Source organism: Hippocampus guttulatus, chromosome 15 (assembly GCF_054856545.1).
Source record: "Hippocampus guttulatus isolate MCC_2025c chromosome 15, RoL_Hgut_1.0, whole genome shotgun sequence".
Lineage (NCBI taxonomy): Eukaryota > Metazoa > Chordata > Actinopteri > Syngnathiformes > Syngnathidae > Hippocampus > Hippocampus guttulatus.
In genome coordinates, this window is record NC_141275.1 from 7,847,622 (window position 1) to 7,866,788 (window position 19,167).

Below are 19,167 nucleotides of genomic sequence, written 5' to 3' on the forward strand. Positions count from 1 at the left end.
TTATATTCCATAACAAGTAGTGTGTCTTTTTTTTTCGAGCAGTCCCTGTATGACGAATGGAATAAATAACAATGATGTGGATTATACATATATAATACACAAATCCTATTGGATTGCAGAAAAAAAAATGAATCAACATTGTAATCCGAGCCTAGTGTTCCACTGAACAAGAATAATAAGAGTGCAGTTTTATTTAACGTATCGCATAACTGAGATTTTGAGTCTTGTGGTGTGCTGTGGAATGGATAATGTAAACATTAAATACCATTTGTGTTTCGGAAGTGAGTTTTCAACAATATGATGACAATATCATTTGGAATTTTTAATTTCTTTACAATTTCCTTCTATTAGCCTTCTCCTAATGATGGCGGAAGATGTATGGAAGTGAAAGACTGGGCTCGTGATGACAACAAATGCTTATAATGTTGTAATGTTGAGGCGTACTCTGTAATTGGCACAATCAACACAAAGCAAGGCTCTTCAAATTTCTTCTTCATATATTAAGGTTCATTTTGATTGATTATGTGAGTCCTTTCATTTCTTTTGAGGCCAATTCATCATCATCCTTCCTTGCACCGCTGGGAAAAAAAAAAGAGGGATTTTGGCTTAAGGTCAGATAGAAGCTATTTGCTTGCAATGGCATTATTTTTTGTTTCATGCAGAACATGCCACTTAGCTGCAACTCGCCCATGAGAGCTAGCAAAGGCGTGTATCATTCTACTCAAAAGCTATTGAGTGAAAAGAGGCTTCCACCACGTCACAATGTGAGCTGTCTACAGAAGAGCAATGAAAATGGGGGAAATGTCTTTGAGCACATCATTCCTCGATGAGTGAGACCGCTCCAATTTAGAAGCTTGTGTTCATTTTCCAACGCTAGCGACATGCTGACTCAATTTAGCCATTGTCTGTAATTATTATTCGATCCACTGCGATGAATACTGTGCCAGAAAATGGTTTAATGTCAGCTTCTGGATCAATAGCATCTCATACAGACATTCTTTGTGGTTTTAAGATAAATCTGGCTTTATATCCCCCATTGACAACGTTGAGCGATATTGACAACCAGCATGTCGGGCATTAGGAAGGACTGAACTGCCATTTCCTTTGCTATATACTTTTAATGGGTTTTCTAGCAATATATGAAATCATCAGTGTGTGAAGCCAAAGTAAAAGATTTATTTCATGTCATTTATTTCGCTTAACCAACTGCGTGATTTGATTATCTTTTTCAAATTAGTGTTGGGTTACTGAGAAAAGCTGTCAGCCCGGCCGATGCCAAATATAAATATGCGGATTATAATTCTGATGAATTCATCACAGCAGATAATGTTGCATATATAATATCAAGTTCTGCAAGCATACCCCGTGGAGTGTAAGAAGAATCGAGGCAACCAGTGTGTATGTATATGGAATGGTGCAAAAAAAAAAGACAAAAACATTCACTCTCATATTACTCATATCCACTAGGGGGCATATTCGCATGGCATCTTGGGATTGCTATGATGTACTGTGATGCACTAAATACTTTCCAGAAGCCAGCATGTTAAAAATTCTATATGAACACCAGGGGGGGGAAGGAAGCAGTAAACGCACTTAGTGATGAAATCAAACGTGGATATTATGTTTGTTACTCAGTTGGTTCCATTCCCCGTTTTTCCTCTCCCAGGGCATCCATCAGTGGAGAAGGAGAAGGAGGGGCTGTGGGAGCCGCTGCCGCTGTGCCGCTTCTCAATCTCACCTCCTCCACAACCCCTTTAGCGCCTCTCATCCCGCAACTTGTCCCGCATGGCGAAAGGTGCGCGAACCCCGCCTTGAAACCTGCTTAAAAAAAAAAAAAAAAGTACCGGTGGTTGTTGAGAAGAAATGTGATCGGAGCCGCTCGGATCCCCGTTTAAGTGGATCGTGCGGGGCGTCGCTGGTGTTGTTTGCAATTGGTGACTGCAGAAACAACACAAACGTGTCGGCAGACCGCCGCTTACTGGTGCGCTTCTTCTTCTTCTTTTTTTTTTTTTTAAATGGAAAGGATGAATGTGAACGAGATCGCTGCTGGCTTTCCTTTCCTTCGCTGAAACGAGTGCCTTGATGGCTAACTTCAAACTGTAGACATTTCAAAGTCACTAAGGTGAAGACGGGGATTGATTGATGAATTGATCGCATTTTTGTTTTTCTGCTTGAGAAGAAGGAATTCATGCGTCGCTAGCTGAAGGGATCAATATGCCAGAATGTGTCCTGTACAATATTTGCTTCTCTGTGGACTTCTGTTCGCCAAAAAGAGCAATGGTAAGCCGGAAATTATTATATTTATGATTTATACAATTGTTTTTGTCTCAAATGTATCTGGGGGTTTTTTTAAGTCTATTAAGCGTCCTTTATATGTTGCATACATGTACTTATGTGTCGGATCGGCTATCGTATGCATTATTATTAGCATAATGGTTTGCAATGTGTTCTGGTAAAACTTGAGGGCTGACTTCTTGGAACAATTTAACCACCTTCTTGCAATTATAAAGTGGTACACATCAGGTAATGATTCAGATTATGCACAGTTTTCCCCAATATATTCTTACCATGGGTCATTACTGTATCATGAGACGTGACAATTCATTTGCAGAGGCAGATGATAGAGTTTATGTCCTGCAGTAATAAAGGCTAATGTGCTGTGGAGAAGATGCCTGGTTTGAAAAATGTCCTTTTAAGAATTAATATCGTCTACAGGTTGGGGATTTAGTGCTCACGGCATACCAGTATGACTTGCGGTCGTGTGATGGCACAAAAAAATGTTTGTGGTGGGACAGTTTTGCGTACTGTTGATATGTACACTCTAACCAAGAGTATCGTTAATTATTGTATGATAGTTTTTTTTGACTAATTGCGTCTGTTTTGGACTCATAACCTGGTGCATTGTGAATGACAAATGAGGGTACTTTTGCATTGATATTTCTCAAATCAAGGCCAATAGATGAGACCATGATGTTGCATCTACGATTAATATTGTTCTTATAGCAAGAAGAGAAACAAAATTTTCATGAAGTGCTTCAATCTGGACTCTTTCAATTTCAGTGAGCTTTTGACTTTTTAACCATATTATAAAGGGTCTTCTTCCTGGGTTCTATAAGTCTCCGGTTGATATGTTGACCACTGAGATGAAATGCAGATGACAAATGTGAAGATGTACATCATAAAGTCATGGAAATAAGATAAAAACATTTTCATTACAACCTGAAATTGACTGCTGGCGAGTGTACGGCTGGGGTGAGCTGACTCTACCTCTAACAGAAAGTATCTGCAACATTCCTGAAAGACTGCCACCCAGTAATTCAGCACCATGGATAGATCCCACAACAGCCTCATAAGATCTGAGGAGGTTCCCTTTAGAATCACTTTCTATGGCCGAATTTGTAAAACGTACCACTGCTGCAAGTTATTGGTGTGTTGTGACTCGCGTGCTCTCCTTGAGTTTGTTCTCGTGGCTTTATCAATTGGAAATGTAATGGGCCTTTTTCAGCCCTGGAAAAGCTACAGACGGTTAAGTTGAATTCCGATAATGAGCCTTTTGAGGTGCATTTGTGGAGATTGTAACTTGAAGGACGGAAATTGCCTTCTTCTGGAGCCTAGCCGGATTTCTAACATACAAACGAGATAAATGCTCCAACCGACTGAAAAAGAGCCTGTTGATGTCAAAAAATAAATGTTCAGTAATAACATGAACCTTCAGTTTACCTTCAGACTAACTAATATGGCAGAAACGAACATTAGATTGTATTTCCGAGACAAACATTCATCTCCTAAAAGGAATTATATCACATTACAGATGTGCAAGGGCATGCAAAGAATGACCAAGAGGCTTGCTGAGATTACATGTACTGATCTCATCTCTCAATGAATGGGAAAAAAAAAGGTCACATCCATACAAAGACACAATTAACCAACGTTCGGTGCACAGTGGAACTGCCAAGGTTGAACGCAATCTGTCCCAGGGAGATGTTCATCCTTTAATTTATTCAGATTAAAAAAATAAAACATTTCAAAAGGTTACGAGCATGGACAAGATCAGGAATGAGCTGATCAGAGGGACAGTACGGACTGGAAGGTTTGGAGACAAAGTTAGAGGGAGTTTGTGTGACGTCACACATGACGACAGTACAACATTTACATTTGGTGGATGTAAACGCGGTTATCGCCAACAAGAAGCAAACTATTCTGTCAAACACAATTAAATATACCAGTGTATGCACCAGAGTCCATTTCTGAAAAACCCTGACAGTCTCACCACAGGTCAGCTCGACGGGAAGACTCTAATACCGTCATAACAATGTGCCAATCTTAAAAATAAATAACTCATCACAGCGTATCACTCAAAAACCCAAAGTGAATGATAGCTCGCTCGTATTTGCTTAGTTGCCTTTGTTGCCCAGCAACCATGAACTATATCAGCTTTCACAGTGATTCAGCAAGAACTAGTTACGCATTTTTGTTTCTTTCCAAAAAGATCATTTGAATCAGAACAGCATACTTTTGTTTTGATTTGATGTTCATAGCAGAAAGTTGGACCACAGCAGCCCATTTGTTGTGTGTTCAAAGTCCCGCTAGGAACAAAAATGTAAAGTAGCTGATGCTCGTCTGCTTGCTGGGTATTGACGGGGAGCACTTAAGCAAGGCACTGTCCCTCGCTTTCAGCTCCTTGGATGGCTGCATGTGTGTCATCTGGTTCTCTTTGTGATGTGCCACCAATAATATATACAACAGGGTGTTGAATTTCCCCTTGATGGATTATAAGGTGTGCCAAGCAAAAGTTTTAACGGATAGAACAGAACCGAAGTTCCTGTTACACCATGAATACGAAGATGTTTGTGATGCCTTCTTCACATTCAAACTGAATGCATCAACCTGTTCGTCGTAACTCATTCAGAGGAGAGAATTTAAGACACTTAAACATCCCGAAATTCCAGAATGACTGTTGCAACTCTGCCCTCAAAAAAAAAAAGGTAGATGAAGGCAAACATCTCTATTGTTACAGTACAAAGCGAACCATCTGATGTACCGTTCTCTGCTGCACGCTCGCAGTGACATCTTTGATGATGTCAGTGTTTGATAGAACTTGTTAATTCAAAAGTTAATGAGATGTAATGACTTCTCAGTTCTGCATGTGAAGGCAAACAAAGCCTGCGTGTGAGAAAAAGATCCTGATGCTAATTAATTTGGCTCTCAAGGACAGTACCCAAATGAACATTTCTTCATGCAATCTGCAATCACATGTACATATATATATATATATATATATATAGTATATACTGTATATATATATAAAATCATGTACTGTATATATACAGTATATATATATATATATATATATACAGTCAATTCGTTTGGGAATAAATTTGAAAAGGCTCCACCTCACCATCATGTGTTTAAAAAAATGCCACTACATCAAATAGACAAGCCATTGATGATCCAGTGTGAATGTGATCTCATTGTTACTATTCTGATGATATTAGGATGACTTACAATGGAATGTTGTGCTTCCTTCTTACCCTCAAGGGTCTCGTCTTCGCCAGGAAGACTCCCCTCCTCGCATTGTTGAGCACCCCTCTGACCTGATTGTGTCTAAGGGGGAACCAGCCACTCTCAACTGCAAGGCAGAGGGCCGCCCAGCCCCTACGGTGGAATGGTACAAGGACGGGGAGCGCGTTGAGACGGACCGCGACAATCCTCGCTCGCACCGCATGCTGCTGCCCAGGGGCTCCCTCTTCTTCCTACGCATCGTCCACGGACGGAGAAGCAAGCCAGACGATGGCAGCTACGTGTGCGTGGCTCGTAACTATCTGGGGGAGGCCGTGAGCCGAAACGCATCTCTAGAAGTAGCACGTAAGTCTTAAGATTTCCTCATACCCTTCCGGACATCATCCGTCCTGGTGATGACCTGTCCGACACTGCATGACAAAAGTACAATCTGAAAATAATATATCATCGTCATGCACACTGAGGATGTGTTGGAGGTTTCATCTCAAAAGGTAGATTTCACACTAAATTAAGCATAACATGATGTAGCTTTGCGATCCATCGATTTCATCTGTCATAATATGCGCGGTGTCACCTCTTCACTGAACCTACAACCGAGTGAGTGTGTGTGAATATGTGCTTAGCTGTGTGCACGGCATGCGTGTGCATATGTGTGTGAATATGCTTTCACCCCGCTAGTGAGACCTGTTTGGATGACCTGTTTGAGTAATGTATGGGCAAAGCTGTGAATTGCTCCAGGGGAGGAGAGAGAAAGGAGCCCAGATTTTAACCTAGCAAACTCCCTTTCACTATTTGGATTTGGAAAGATGCATCCTGCTCCCAGCCAACGCGCTCCCTGTGTGGGAGAGTGGCTTTGGGCTATTCACATTTCCATTATGTGCTAAACTGAGCTGATTTCTTGCCATGAACAAGATGCACTCACGCTCAGACGCGCTCACACACAAACACCACAGATACTTGCTTGCACACATGAACACCCACACTTGTTTCTCCCGCTCTTGATTTTCTCATCTCATAGTGAAATGAAAGAGGTGGTGGCTGGAAATTTCACGCAAACAGCATTGTCCTGACTGAAAATGTAATTTAACTGCACTGCCATTGACCGGTGACGAATTCAGGGTGCACAGTCGGCCGGGATGGGCTGCAAATTACTGCCCCCCCCCCCCCCCCCGAAGAAGCTTACTGTAGAAAACAGTGAGAGCTATTGTGCATCGAACAAATTCATTGTGTTTGATAGTCAAGTCAAGTCAACAGTATTTATAGAGCACTTTCAAACAGCCATCGCTGCATACAAAGTGCTGTACATGGAGCAATTTAACATGCACAATGAACAGTAAGACAAATCGGTAATAAAGGCGGTAGAAAGCACCAAACAGTAAAACCAAGAACAAATCTAAGTCATGCTGAGTCGAATGCCAAAGAATACAAGTGAGTTTTGAGGAGGGTTTTGAAGATGGGCAGCGAGGAGGCTTGCCGAATGTTCAGTGGGAGGTCATTCCAGAGAGAGGGACCAGCAACAGAAAAGGCTCGATCCCCTCTGAGCCTCAGTTTAGTTCTTGGTACTTCTAATAAGGTCTGGTCCACAGACCTGAGGCGCCGGGCAGGTGTGTAGGGGCGGATGAGCTCAGAGAGGTAAGGTGGCGCGAGATTATTCAGAGATTTGAAAACAAATAAGAGGATCTTGAAAATAACTCTAAAATGAATGGGGAGCCAGTGAAGGGATGCCAGAGTAGGAGTTATGTGCTCCCTCTTACGAGTACCAGTCAAGAGGCGAGCAGCGGCATTCTGGACCAGCTGAAGGCGCTTAATGGAGGACTGGCTGACTCCAAAGTAAAGGGCATTGTAGTAATCGAGCCGGGATGTGACAAAGGCATGAATTACTGTCTCAAAGTGTTCATGTGAGAGGAGAGGTTTTATTTTGGCCAGCTGTCTAAGGTGAAAGAAGCTGGATTTAACAACGGCACCAATTTGCCGATCGAGTTTGAAATCACTGTCCAGTTTAAGGCCCAAGTTTGAGACTGTTGACTTAAGATAAGGAGACAGGGGGCCCAAGTCTACAGGATGGAATGTACAAGGGCCACTGGGACCAAACAATATCACCTCTGTCTTCTTTTCATTGAATCTCAAGAAATTTTGTGCCATCCAGGTTTTGATTTCTTCCAGACAGGATAGGAGTGGCCTTAATGAGAAGGTGTCTTTCTTGCTCAGTGGGACATAGATCTGGCAGTCATCTGCATAGCAGTGGAAGGGAATACCATGTTTCCTTAAGATGGAACCCAATGGGAGCAGATACAGCGAGAACAGCAGAGGCCCCAGAATTGAGCCCTGTGGAACACCACATGACAGGGGAGCAGTGCGTGACTCAGAGCAGCCAAGGCTGACACAGAAGGTTCTGTCAGCTAAATAGGACCTAAACCACTCAAGAGCACTGCCACCAATGCCCACCAAGTGCTGCAAACGAGTCAGCAGAATACTGTGATCCACTGTATCAAATGCTGCAGTTAAGTCCAATAAAACTAGACACACGTGGTCTCCAGAGTCATTTGCCAGGAGGATGTCATTAGAAACGCGTAACAGGGCTGACTCCGTGCTATGCATCGTCTTGAAACCTGACTGGAAGACCTCCAAGATGTTATGTTCATCCAAGAAAAATTTCAACTGCATGTGCACCACTTTTTCCAGAATTTTGGAAATGAAAGGCAGTTTGGAAATGGGCCTGAAACTTGACAGCACATCTGGATCAAGACCAGGTTTCTTGATCAAGGGTTGGACCACAGCATGTTTAAACTGTTGGGGAACTACACCAGAAGAGAGGCTGCTGTTGATGATATCCAAGACTGATGCGCCAACACTCGGGAGAACCTCCTGAAAGAAGTGCGGGGGAAGAGAGTCGCAAGGGGAGCCAGATGGCTTCGTCTGGCGAACTACAACCTCCAAAAGCGCCAAGGACATAGTTTCAAAAGAAGTTAGCACAGCTGAACATGGAACATGGACAGAGGGGTCAGATGCGGTATTTGAGACCGGAGTCCTAGCTGTAGAGACCTTATCAATGAAAAACTGAAGGAATCTGTTGCACATCTCGGGTGAAGAATCCGAGCAAGTAGGCAGAGGGGGTTTGAGTACAGAATCTATCGTTTTAAATAGTGCGCGTGGGTTGTGACGGTTAGCTTGAATAAGGTCCGACAGATATGCTCTTTTGGCCTCTTTTACTGTGAGCTGGTAGTTACGCCAGCAGTCTTTCCAAATTTGATAAGAGACATGCAATTTGTCATTTTTCCACTTGATAGTCAACCATCTATACACATAATTTAACAAAAAATACCAAATTATAATGTATGCATCTGGTTTTGCATCAATGCATTGTTTCCCATGAAATTGTTTCTTTCTACTCTACAACTCCAGACTTTGATTTATGTTCTTATGATTATCTGCGCTTCAACCTTTGTGCCCATCTCATAAAATTAGAAGTTAAAGATAATATAAAGAATGTGACATAGGCTGAGACATTATCTGACATTTTTGTGTCATTTCTAAACTCTATTCCACTCGTCATCCTCACATTTCCACAAATATTTTTGGGGTGGTGCCATTTCCTCTTGCTTTCATAAATGACCCCCCCCCCAACCCCACTGCGTGAAAATAAATAAATAAATAAAAATAGAGGTGATCATGAAGCTAGACATTTGAATTAAATGATACCAAATCAATCACGTGTGCGAGTATACCAATCCGTAAATGATGTTTTTCGCACTCAACATGACATCCTTTTCATATGGCAAATCTGGGATGGCACTTGAAAGAAAATGGATAATCTTCCGAAGAAAGAAACCAAAGAATCAAGATTTTACTCTACTGATCCGCTCGAATGAAAAGAAGGCAACTCTCTCAGCACGACGGCTGCTATGTAATGGCGGAGTCATTTTGTGGCGATTTCCTGGCGCCGCTTTAAATAATATAAAGCTAATTTGCATTTCTCAGCTCAAACAGACATTTGTAATTCAAAAATCGCAATTCATCACCGCATGCTCCTATCCGTCTGCCAACAGGAGCTTCGGTTATTTTGGATGTTAGTTTAGCGGCGAGCGGGGGTTTCTGGTCACATGATCAGTGTAGGACGAAAAAATAAACTTTACAGGATGTAAATCATGTTTGTATTCATTCAATCTGGGATTATTTAGCATATCCTAATGAATCATGAATGAGGCTTTGGTCATGTGTTCATGAATACATTTTTATTTCTCGCCATCCCAAAAAGGGTTTGGTTTATCTCCCCAAAAACATTCTGTGGGAAGAAGAGAAGTGAAGCCTTTTCTCCTGCATGACACTTAAAGGCCTGAGTAGCCACATCCTCATTGGGCATTCAATTTCAAGCATCTGCTGAACTATGTGGAATTTTAATTTTTTTCATTGTCAGCTCTCATTAGGATGGATAGGCGAGTGCCGTTAAAGCTCGTCACCTTTGTTGCCCGAATTTCATTTCACTTCAGTAACATTCATGCAGTTAAAAACTACATCTGACTGACATCCACTAATGTATCAGTGTTGATGTTTTTTTTTTCTTTTTGTATTTTTTGCAAATTCATTGAAACATAGTTCTTCAGTTTATTTTTTTCTCTCATGGAGTTAATTGAACGTGCAAGTGAATTGTTCATAATCCCTGCCCAACCTGACCCAGTTTCTGGATAAAGTCCACACTTGATGCCACCCAGAACAGAGTTGTTGTTCTTGCGACATCCACCATTTCACACAAATAACATGTTCATTATTACACCATGAGAGCTTTATCCTTAATGTTTGACGCAGCATTCAAACATGCATTCTTAATAAACTATATCCACCTGCAATTCACACGCACGGTCACACCAGGCCAACCACTGTGCCAGCTCTTCACTTAGTTTAGTGAACAAGTGAGGAACTTCAGAGTAACGTCGCCAAACTGGTCAAGCTTCAGGCCACAAGTTGACTGGCACTAATCATCATCACGGAAGGCTGTTGATGGAATTAGAGCAGCTCCTGCAGACTATTACTGAACAGAAAGGCACGAACACGTGTGATGTGTTGAAGGGAGTGGTGGGTGGAATGACCCGACGTGCTTCATTAGCACGAAATTCAACTCCCAAGACGAAAGTGCTTTTGATGTAATGTCACTCATTAAAACAACCATCAGGTGCCAGCAAGTCTTTACTGCACGGGCAATTTTCCACTGTTTTAATAGTATTAACATTCACACAAAAATAAAAAGGCACCCATGATGACAACTTTGTCAGAATTGCACTGACATCCAGGATTGGACAACTTTTCTGTTCCATTCCTAGTTTGATGATCAAATTGGACAGGGTGGGAAAGAACAAGACGAGAAAGTAGAGGTGCGGTGAAACCCGTGTCTGCTGTAAGTGGTTACGACGTTAGCCATTCCAGAGTTCTTGTACAGGTACAATGACAGTGGGCGGATTCAACCTCAAGTTTTCAAGAGGTATGTGCAGGCCAGGGAGCACCAGGCAGGGCAAGACCACACCCAACCCTGCTTAGTGCCCCAACCATCTCCAAGGAAAAGTACCAGGCACCCTTCTGTTTTGGTTGTTCTTTCATATGCTCTTAATAATTGTGTTTTTTTTCCCCTTTTTTTTCACCGCAGTAAATAAAAGGGGGGGGGGGGATTTTACGATAAGCGTCATCTAAATGATGCCCTAAGGGTTGTCATAAATTACCTTGACCTCTGCTTGTGTGGTGTCTTTCCTGCCGCGTCTCATTCTCTTGCTCTGCTTCCTTGTCACTGTGTTCTCTTCAGTGTTGAGCATTCCTTTGAGCCGTTCAGCGCCGCAGACTGTGCAGTAAACAACATTAGCCTAATTGGCATAATTTGAGAGTCAACGCCATGCTTTCCCCAGGCATGAAATGGTGTTTGCTCACAAAACGCCTCGCATGGATGGAATCATTTTGGCCCACCTCCGTGCAGTATTCGCGCTTTAAAGCTGGCATACACAATGGAGGTGCTGGATTCCAAAGTATTTCTGTTTGTTCAAGACTCCAACAGGGCCGGGCTTCAAGGCGGATGGGGGACTCTGCTGTATTGTAAAAAATTAGATTGTGGTCAATCCATTAAACACCTATTGAGCGCTTCTCGTGGCAATCTGACAATGTAATGGGCTCCTTTAAAGTTCAGAAGGGTTTCAGCTGGGAATGACTCTCTGGTGTTTTGGAAGGTGGCAAGTTGCCCCTCATCAGGCATTTCACTCACACCCGTTGCAATAATCCAAAGTGTAATGCCGTGCCAGCTCCGTGTGTTTCTAGGCAGACGGTCAATGTTTTTCTGTGAGTAGATATATTGGCCACATCGCGCCATCTGTTGCCAGTCAGACAGTCTTCTTGTGTACTTACAGTATCCACTGTTTATCATCCATCTTCTGAACTCTTTCGATAGCGGCCGTCTTGACTAAAAGGTTTTATGCAGCTATGTCATAAAAACTCAGACATGATCGATAAGAGGTAATGTTTTTTATCGGAATGTTTTTGTTCCACGTGAACATTCTCAAATGTAGTACCGGAAAATGAGAAAATTGAGTTTGATTCAAACACTTTAAATAATACTAGATTACAGTGGTGAAGGCCGTTGTAATTGTTTCATATCGATGAAGAAAAATGCTTTTCGGTGATGGTGAGTGATCGATGTAAATGGTGGTGCTATTTGCTGTCTATTGTTGTTCAAATGGCCATTTGACCTTCACAATAGCATACTTAACACTCCTATTATCCTGCCGGTCCCAAACCCGGATAGCGAAAGAGGATGGGTGAGTGACAGTTTATGAGTGAGATGCATATGTGACCAAAAAAGGAGATAAAAATAAGTAAATAAAAATGTTCATGAAGGGAAAGTGCGAGGTGGGCAGAGGAGGTTGCCAACATTAATCAATATGGTTCATACTGTGTGAGTCATGAATGCACACCCCAAATTAGAAAAGATGTGAAGGAATAATTTTCAAGAACCTACCTCCAAAACTGAATTTTTGACCTGATGGTAGCGCTACCGGAATGCTCATTTTATCACTAAAGCTAATAAATCCTCTTTTGGCTATTAATGTTGTCAGAACATTTCAGAAGATTTGGATGAAAACTTTATAAGATGCATTAATTCTGATTCAAGCACTTGAACCTGATGGTGACGCTAGGAGACAGGTCAACTTGTTGATAGATTTTAACATCAAAGGGACTATTTTTGTATTAAACAAATAAACAACGTGCCTGACACAAAAACAAGGTCAACAAATTCATGTACATCATTTTCTGGAGCCAAATATCCCTTGGGGTCAAATTTATCCCAAGGGTAAAATGTGTGAGTAGTATTTGTGGACATTGGGAGGGTCAAACATTGTGTAACCTTGTGTCGCCATATACCAGGGCTTTTTGCTCGCTCGACTTGGATAGGTGTAGCCTAGATAGTTGGGAAGGACTCAAACGTCATTTTCTTTTCTTTTCTTTCTGTTGGCTCAAGACTGTGATAAGGGGCTAGCATCTGGTGATAACTGGACCATGCTTACTCCTTGGAGGCCTGCACGTTCTGAGGATTGGTAAGTTAGCTAAGGGCTAGCATCTGTTGTTAACTGGACCATGCAAACACCTTTAAGAGCTGAGGTGTACTTTCTTACAGTTGGTTGGGGATGCAAGCATATGCCTGATGTGAGGAAGCACACAAAATGTTTTGTCGCTTGTAGCCTTGTTGCGAGTGTTGTGTAAATTCATTATGCAACACAAAAGGGCAACGATAGCTGTGCGTGATCTTCATGTTTCTGCAAACACAAAATTGGCATTGGACTCAAATTTTGAATCCAAGCGCAGACTCTGTGGACGGCGCTGGACACAAGTTCATACAATTTTTGTGTGTGTGGCGGTTTGTTTTGATGGCCCTTTTCATTTTGTGGAACCTGATATGAGTGTGCAGCTTTTGCAGCAGTATGAGAAGCAGCAGGCTGTCAAACAATGTAATGTACGTGTGACAGAGATAGACCAATCCCTCGAGCATCAGATTTTTTTTTTTATTGTCTCAGCATAACCATGCCATCCATCTACCCGCCCCCCCCCCCCAACACAAGAACATGCACACTCATATGCACGCACAAGCGCCCACAAACATACTTAAGATGAAAATGGACAGTGTCTGAGTCACATGTTGCCTTACCTTTTCGAGAACAGACTGCACTTTGTTTTATTTTAACGCCATACAAGAGACGTGTTTCTTTTGATCAGCGCCGATGGTGATGGGGAGTGTGTGAGAGGTCTGGTTGATATGGGCGGAGCTCGAGAAGAAAGTCACAATTACAAACCTATTTGGCAGACAGAGCCATGGATTTATCAATACAAAGCATAGTTAGCCAATTGCACAAAACTCGGTCAGATCCCGAATCAATACGTAAGGTAGTCTAGACTAATGTTTTCAGCAAAATGTCCCCTTTGCCCCCAGACTCTCTCTGTAAAGTGGGGCTTGAGTGTGAGGGGGTTGCATACAATCTTCTCCAACTGCCAACTGAAATGTTTTTGTCAGACAATTTTTTGCCTCAATATATAGTATACATAATATTTTTTTTCTAGTGTACGGCTGACTATGACAGTATAACATGATGCCATGTATTTTACATTACAGCTTGTAATTAAATGATGTAATGCCCTATTATTCTATTTTTGAAATATGACTACATACCCCATTTTAGATGAGTTGGCTCAGACTTAAACTACTCCATTACAACAATTCGGTGGGCTTTCATACGACGCCGCAACAGCAGTAAATCATTGCTGCTGTCATTTCGGGAAATGTGTCGCACTCCGTTGCCAAGTGCTTGAATCAAGTCAGGGTTGATAGTGATTCTATCTTCCCTTATTAAAATATGTTCAATGATGATAAATATGTGAAATGACTTTGGAAATATTAGATGGCGTGTTTGTCTGCTGGGGTGAGGGGGGGGGGGGGGCAGGACAGAGAAAGAATTCATGTACAGTACCCTTTGCAGTGCCGGTACTTAAATGGGGAAAATTGATGAGATATACAGTACAAATGGGCGATGAGCTTCCAAGGTATCTCTGGATTTGCATTGTGCAATGCCAACATTTTCAGGAGCCTAATTGACTCTTATCAGTCTGCCTTAAGAGATGATTGGTAAAAGGAACATCTGCAGCCAGTCCACCGTGTATTATTCATGTGCCCTATCCGACAACCAATATTATCTAGGCCAAAGTACTGTTCCTATCGTTAAGTGTCCCATTCCCAACTTCCGTGTATCCATTCATTCATGCCCAAAAGCCTCGGTTTGCCTATAAAAGGTCAACATCCCCCATCCATTGCATCTTTTGATTCATAAGAAGTCGACATCAGACTCACCAGCATGCACCTCAGTGAGTGGACAAACTATCCGGAACCTTTATTAATTCATGGAATCCACTGAATGCAGCATCTTTTTTTTTCAAAAGGCCATACACTAAAGCACCTGTTTTCTCAAGTGTTTTACCTGGATGTTTCATAAATACATGCGTTATTCAAGACGAGAGTGAACCGCTCTCCGTGTCCTGTGTCGTCTTTTCTACCAGTAAAAATGTTCAGAGTGCTGCGGCTTAACAGCCCTTTCTGCATCTTGGTGTCTGTGGCTGCGCTATGCTCAATTCATTCCGGCTGTGGTGAGCTAACGTGAGGTTGAAAACACTTTAGACTTTGTCCGCAATAACATGCCATGTAATTGTATTTTTTACAACCTTTTTTACCCCCCCCCATCTAAGTCTCAGAGGAAATTTTGAGTTTAATCAGCTATTTTTGGATCATGATTCCTCCTTTTACATTTTCCTGGCTCTCTTTATACTCCGGGCCCAGCGCTTGGGAGCAAACCCGAAAAGAGTGTCAAGACCATTCAAAGTATTTTAGCACTCATGCACTTAAAGAGGGAGCCGTGTGTAAAGAACATGACATGAGTAGAAAAGCATCCTTACAAATGAGGACCTGAAGAAAATGGAATAGAAAATGGAGGTTGTCAGACCTCTGCAGTTATCATGGCTTCCACTCCTTTAAAAAAAAATCCACAAAATTTTAAAGCATACCAGTCTGATTCTTTTAGTTTTAGGCTGAGGGTTAAATTCCGCAATGTCAGGTTTTTCTACGACACAAAACCTTTAACTTTTGAGACAAGAGAGATGTCTGTCATGCATCACTACTTTTAATCGGCAATCTATAATCCTGCCAATGACCTTTTGAATGTCTGTTTGGATCGCTGATGCGGACCAAAAAAAAAATAGCCTAAGGGAGGAAGTCTCGTCATATTGGAGCAATTAACTGTTGTGGTTTGTCAATTTTTGAAAATGTATTTGAATTAGTGAGCTATTTGATTTGAGTACGGAAGTGTGTTGAACTCAGTGCTATGTGATTACCGGTGTTTCTTTTAGGAAGACAGAGAAAGAAAAGAATATTTTTACATAGACAATGAGTAAATGTCACAAGGTAAAAGTCAGCTCGATAATGCCACTGTGTTTTTCGTGTGCAGGGCGATGCCCTCATGTTTTGTGGGTTAGCTTGGTGTCATGCTCCAGTAGTTAATGTGCACTAGTTTATGGCTGCAGATGTTTTCTGCATTGGGGGACTGAGGAGTGACCAACGCCGCTCAGCATGTGGAGGAATGGACCGTGTGCTCGAGAACAGATGTTTGCAGCCTCTGTGCGTTTGTCATTCGGGGCTTTAATCTGGTCAGTGAAGGGCATAAAAGGCACTATGCAGGGCTATTACATGCATGGGGACCCCAGCTGTCTGCCCACTCCAGAAAGCTCCCAAATCTTAAATGTACTGCCAAGCAGACAGCCGACCCGGGCAAATCAATACACATGCAAAGCAAACTGCTCTACTTTGTAATTGGCTCAGATTCAGGCCACATGTATTCTCGAACCTGTGGAGATTATGCTTGATGGTTAAATCTGTGGAGATTATGCAGCAGGAGGATATTATGCCTCCATTTTCTCTGATTGCTTTCTTTGTATTATTTCCCCTGCATGTGAACGTCCCACTCATTTCATCCCTGGTTTTCTCCCCCTAATGGTGCACCTTGTTCTCTTTTCACTTTACTCTCAATTCCCATCTGTTGTTGTGCATCCCCGCCCCTTCCAACTCTGCTAGCATTTTCTTCTTTTCACGCCCCCCCCCACTCCACCCCCCATCTTTCCACCTCTTCTCCTCAGGGCCTCTGGCTGTCTCCCCACAAGTGATGTTCTCCTGGCCAGATGATGCATACATATCTCTTGTGTCTTCTTGACGCTAACTCACGTCGACATTTGCACAGCATTGTGGGATTCTGCTCTCGGTCATATTTTGTGTAATGATGAAAATGATGATGGTGATGAGGAACTTGGGGAGGAGGGAAAGGGGGGGGGTGATGGTTATTTTTTGCCCTTGTCTTTTCTTCAATATCAGCCAATGCACTCAGTGGAGGAGGAAGATAATGAGTGTTTGTGGAATGGTTAAGCTTTTACTCCGGATGCGCTTATTCTGAGGCCCGTTATACATATACTGTACGGCATGCTTCCACGGCAGCCTCCAACAAAAGGAAAAAAAAACTTCCATTTGGCTCAGTGATGATTTAAGATTTGCCAGTCACAAGAACTGTTCCTTGCACTGGATTTGCCTAACAGGCTACTATATTTAAAGTAACATCATGTGACAGGGAAGGAAAATTATCACAAGTAGTTTTTTCCTTGTGAATGTGCAAACAAGGGGAAATGTGTTTCCCAGTAAAAAGAGAGTGAGAATAAACACATTCAGGGATAGACGCGGGGCCTATGATTATTTGACTAACACTGGAGAGAGGGCATGAGTGGGGTTATGCCTGCCTTCTTGCCCTCCAGCAGTGTCTCCCCGATGTGTGTGTGCGGGTGCAGTTAAAATGCGGGTGGTAGTGTGCATAATTCGAGCATTTCTCAGTATGCAAAGCTGTGGCTACGGCACCTATGGAAGATTTTTTTTCTTCTTCTTCTTCCCACACAGACTTCGCTACACCCTAATTAATCTGCTTAAACCTGCAAGGCCTGTTTCCAGCACTCTTACACATCATAAAAGCTAAGCGGCACTGAATCCAACCAGGATTTTCTCCATGGATGCCGCCAGTGGAAAATCACCCAAGCCTCACAGCTGACAGCTTTCTGTCAGAGTGTGCAGAGACGAATATAAAGTAGAGACGGCCGTAGACCTCATCATTTCCCAGGATAAATGTTGGGGGAGAAGGCGGTTGTCACATGAAGCCCCCGAAACAATTCAGTTGCGGGGTTTATATTGCCCTAAATGCATCCAATGTCCACTGGGGAGTAGACACTTTGGTAGCCAGCGGTTGAAACAATTTATGGTCATCCGTGTTCCTTTGGTCTTGCCTTGGGCAATGACTGCGATCTGGTTCTCACACAAATGCCATGGGTTGCGGCCACATTATGTCACTTTCACTCTCAGAGCTGGAATTGTTGTAAACAAGTCTCTTGGGAACTTCTAATGGAGCGAATCCTAAACTCAGCAGTCAGCTTGTGGTTGCTGTTGTGGAGAGACCTTGCAAGTCTTATCTTGAATCCAGCAAACCCACGCATGGCTTTTTCCCAACCTTACATATTTATGAGTGCATAGAAAAAGTTTTGATTCATACTTTAAACTTTTTGGGGATTCTCACATGAACTAAGATAATAATGAATACAAGACATGTTATTTAGTTTGACTCTGTGTCATTAAAACAAGGCTTATTTTTGCATCGTCACACCCTCCAGGTAAGTAAAAGATCAACAATATTTGTTTCCATAAACATGTATTTGATGGTGGAATATTACAGCTCAGGTTTTTATCTCGCTCTCAACGATTTGCATTTGAATTTGTGCCACTTTTGAGAATCACTGCTGCATGGATGTAAATTCTGCGTAAAGCCTGATAACTAGAGTTTCGGTTTATTCTTCTTCAATGAATTTTTTTGAAGATGTGTCATGGATTCACAGAGTTCCTATTACTGCATTTTCCGCCCTATAAGGCACTTCGGAGTATAAGGCGCACCTTCATTGAATCGCCTATTTTAAAACAGTTTTCATATATAGGGTGTACCGCATCATAAGGCACATAGAATAGAAACTACAATAGTGGCTGAGGTTGCATTATGCATCCACCTAGATGGAGTCATGCTAAAGGGAATACAGTTTCACAACGGCTTCGGATGTAACAAAGCACTTTACAGAACATTTATAACACTACGTTCAAGAAATCATAATAGTGATCCATGTATAAGGCACATCGGATTATTAGACGCACTGCCGGCTTTTGAGAAAATTGAATGCTTTTAAATGTGCCTTATAGTGCGGAAAATATGGTAATTGAAAAAACTTTTATCATACCGTTTATCATCTCCCCTGTCAGCATTCTTAATATTTCTGAGCCCCCCCCTAAGTTGGTACCACAAAAATTGTGAAGTGAAATCCTCCATGAAACCGGTTTCCAATATAATAGCGATGGCTTAATCTAGGTAAGTGTGTTTTTCTCCCCCATTAAAATTCAATTTCAATAAAGCTCAACAGCCATTTTCATTATGCCCGGACACCAAAGTGTCAACTTGCTGAATGTTTGATTCCTCTCTTTGCTTACTGAAGATGACACCGCAGAAATATGCA

The 19,167-nt window shown here is 42.1% G+C and overlaps 1 protein-coding gene across 1 annotated transcript in view; it reads left to right on the plus strand.

The window, feature by feature from the left end:
• Positions 1–1,764: 1,764 nt before the first annotated feature.
• Positions 1,765–19,167, plus strand: part of LOC147193652 (roundabout homolog 2-like) — a 64,602-nt gene continuing 47,199 nt past the window's right edge. The window contains exons 1-2 of the mRNA XM_086131428.1: positions 1,765–2,280; positions 5,539–5,865. Coding sequence (XP_085987554.1) covers positions 2,223–2,280; positions 5,539–5,865 — 385 coding nt within the window. The 5' untranslated portion in view covers positions 1,765–2,222. The remainder of the gene's footprint in view (positions 2,281–5,538; positions 5,866–19,167) is intronic.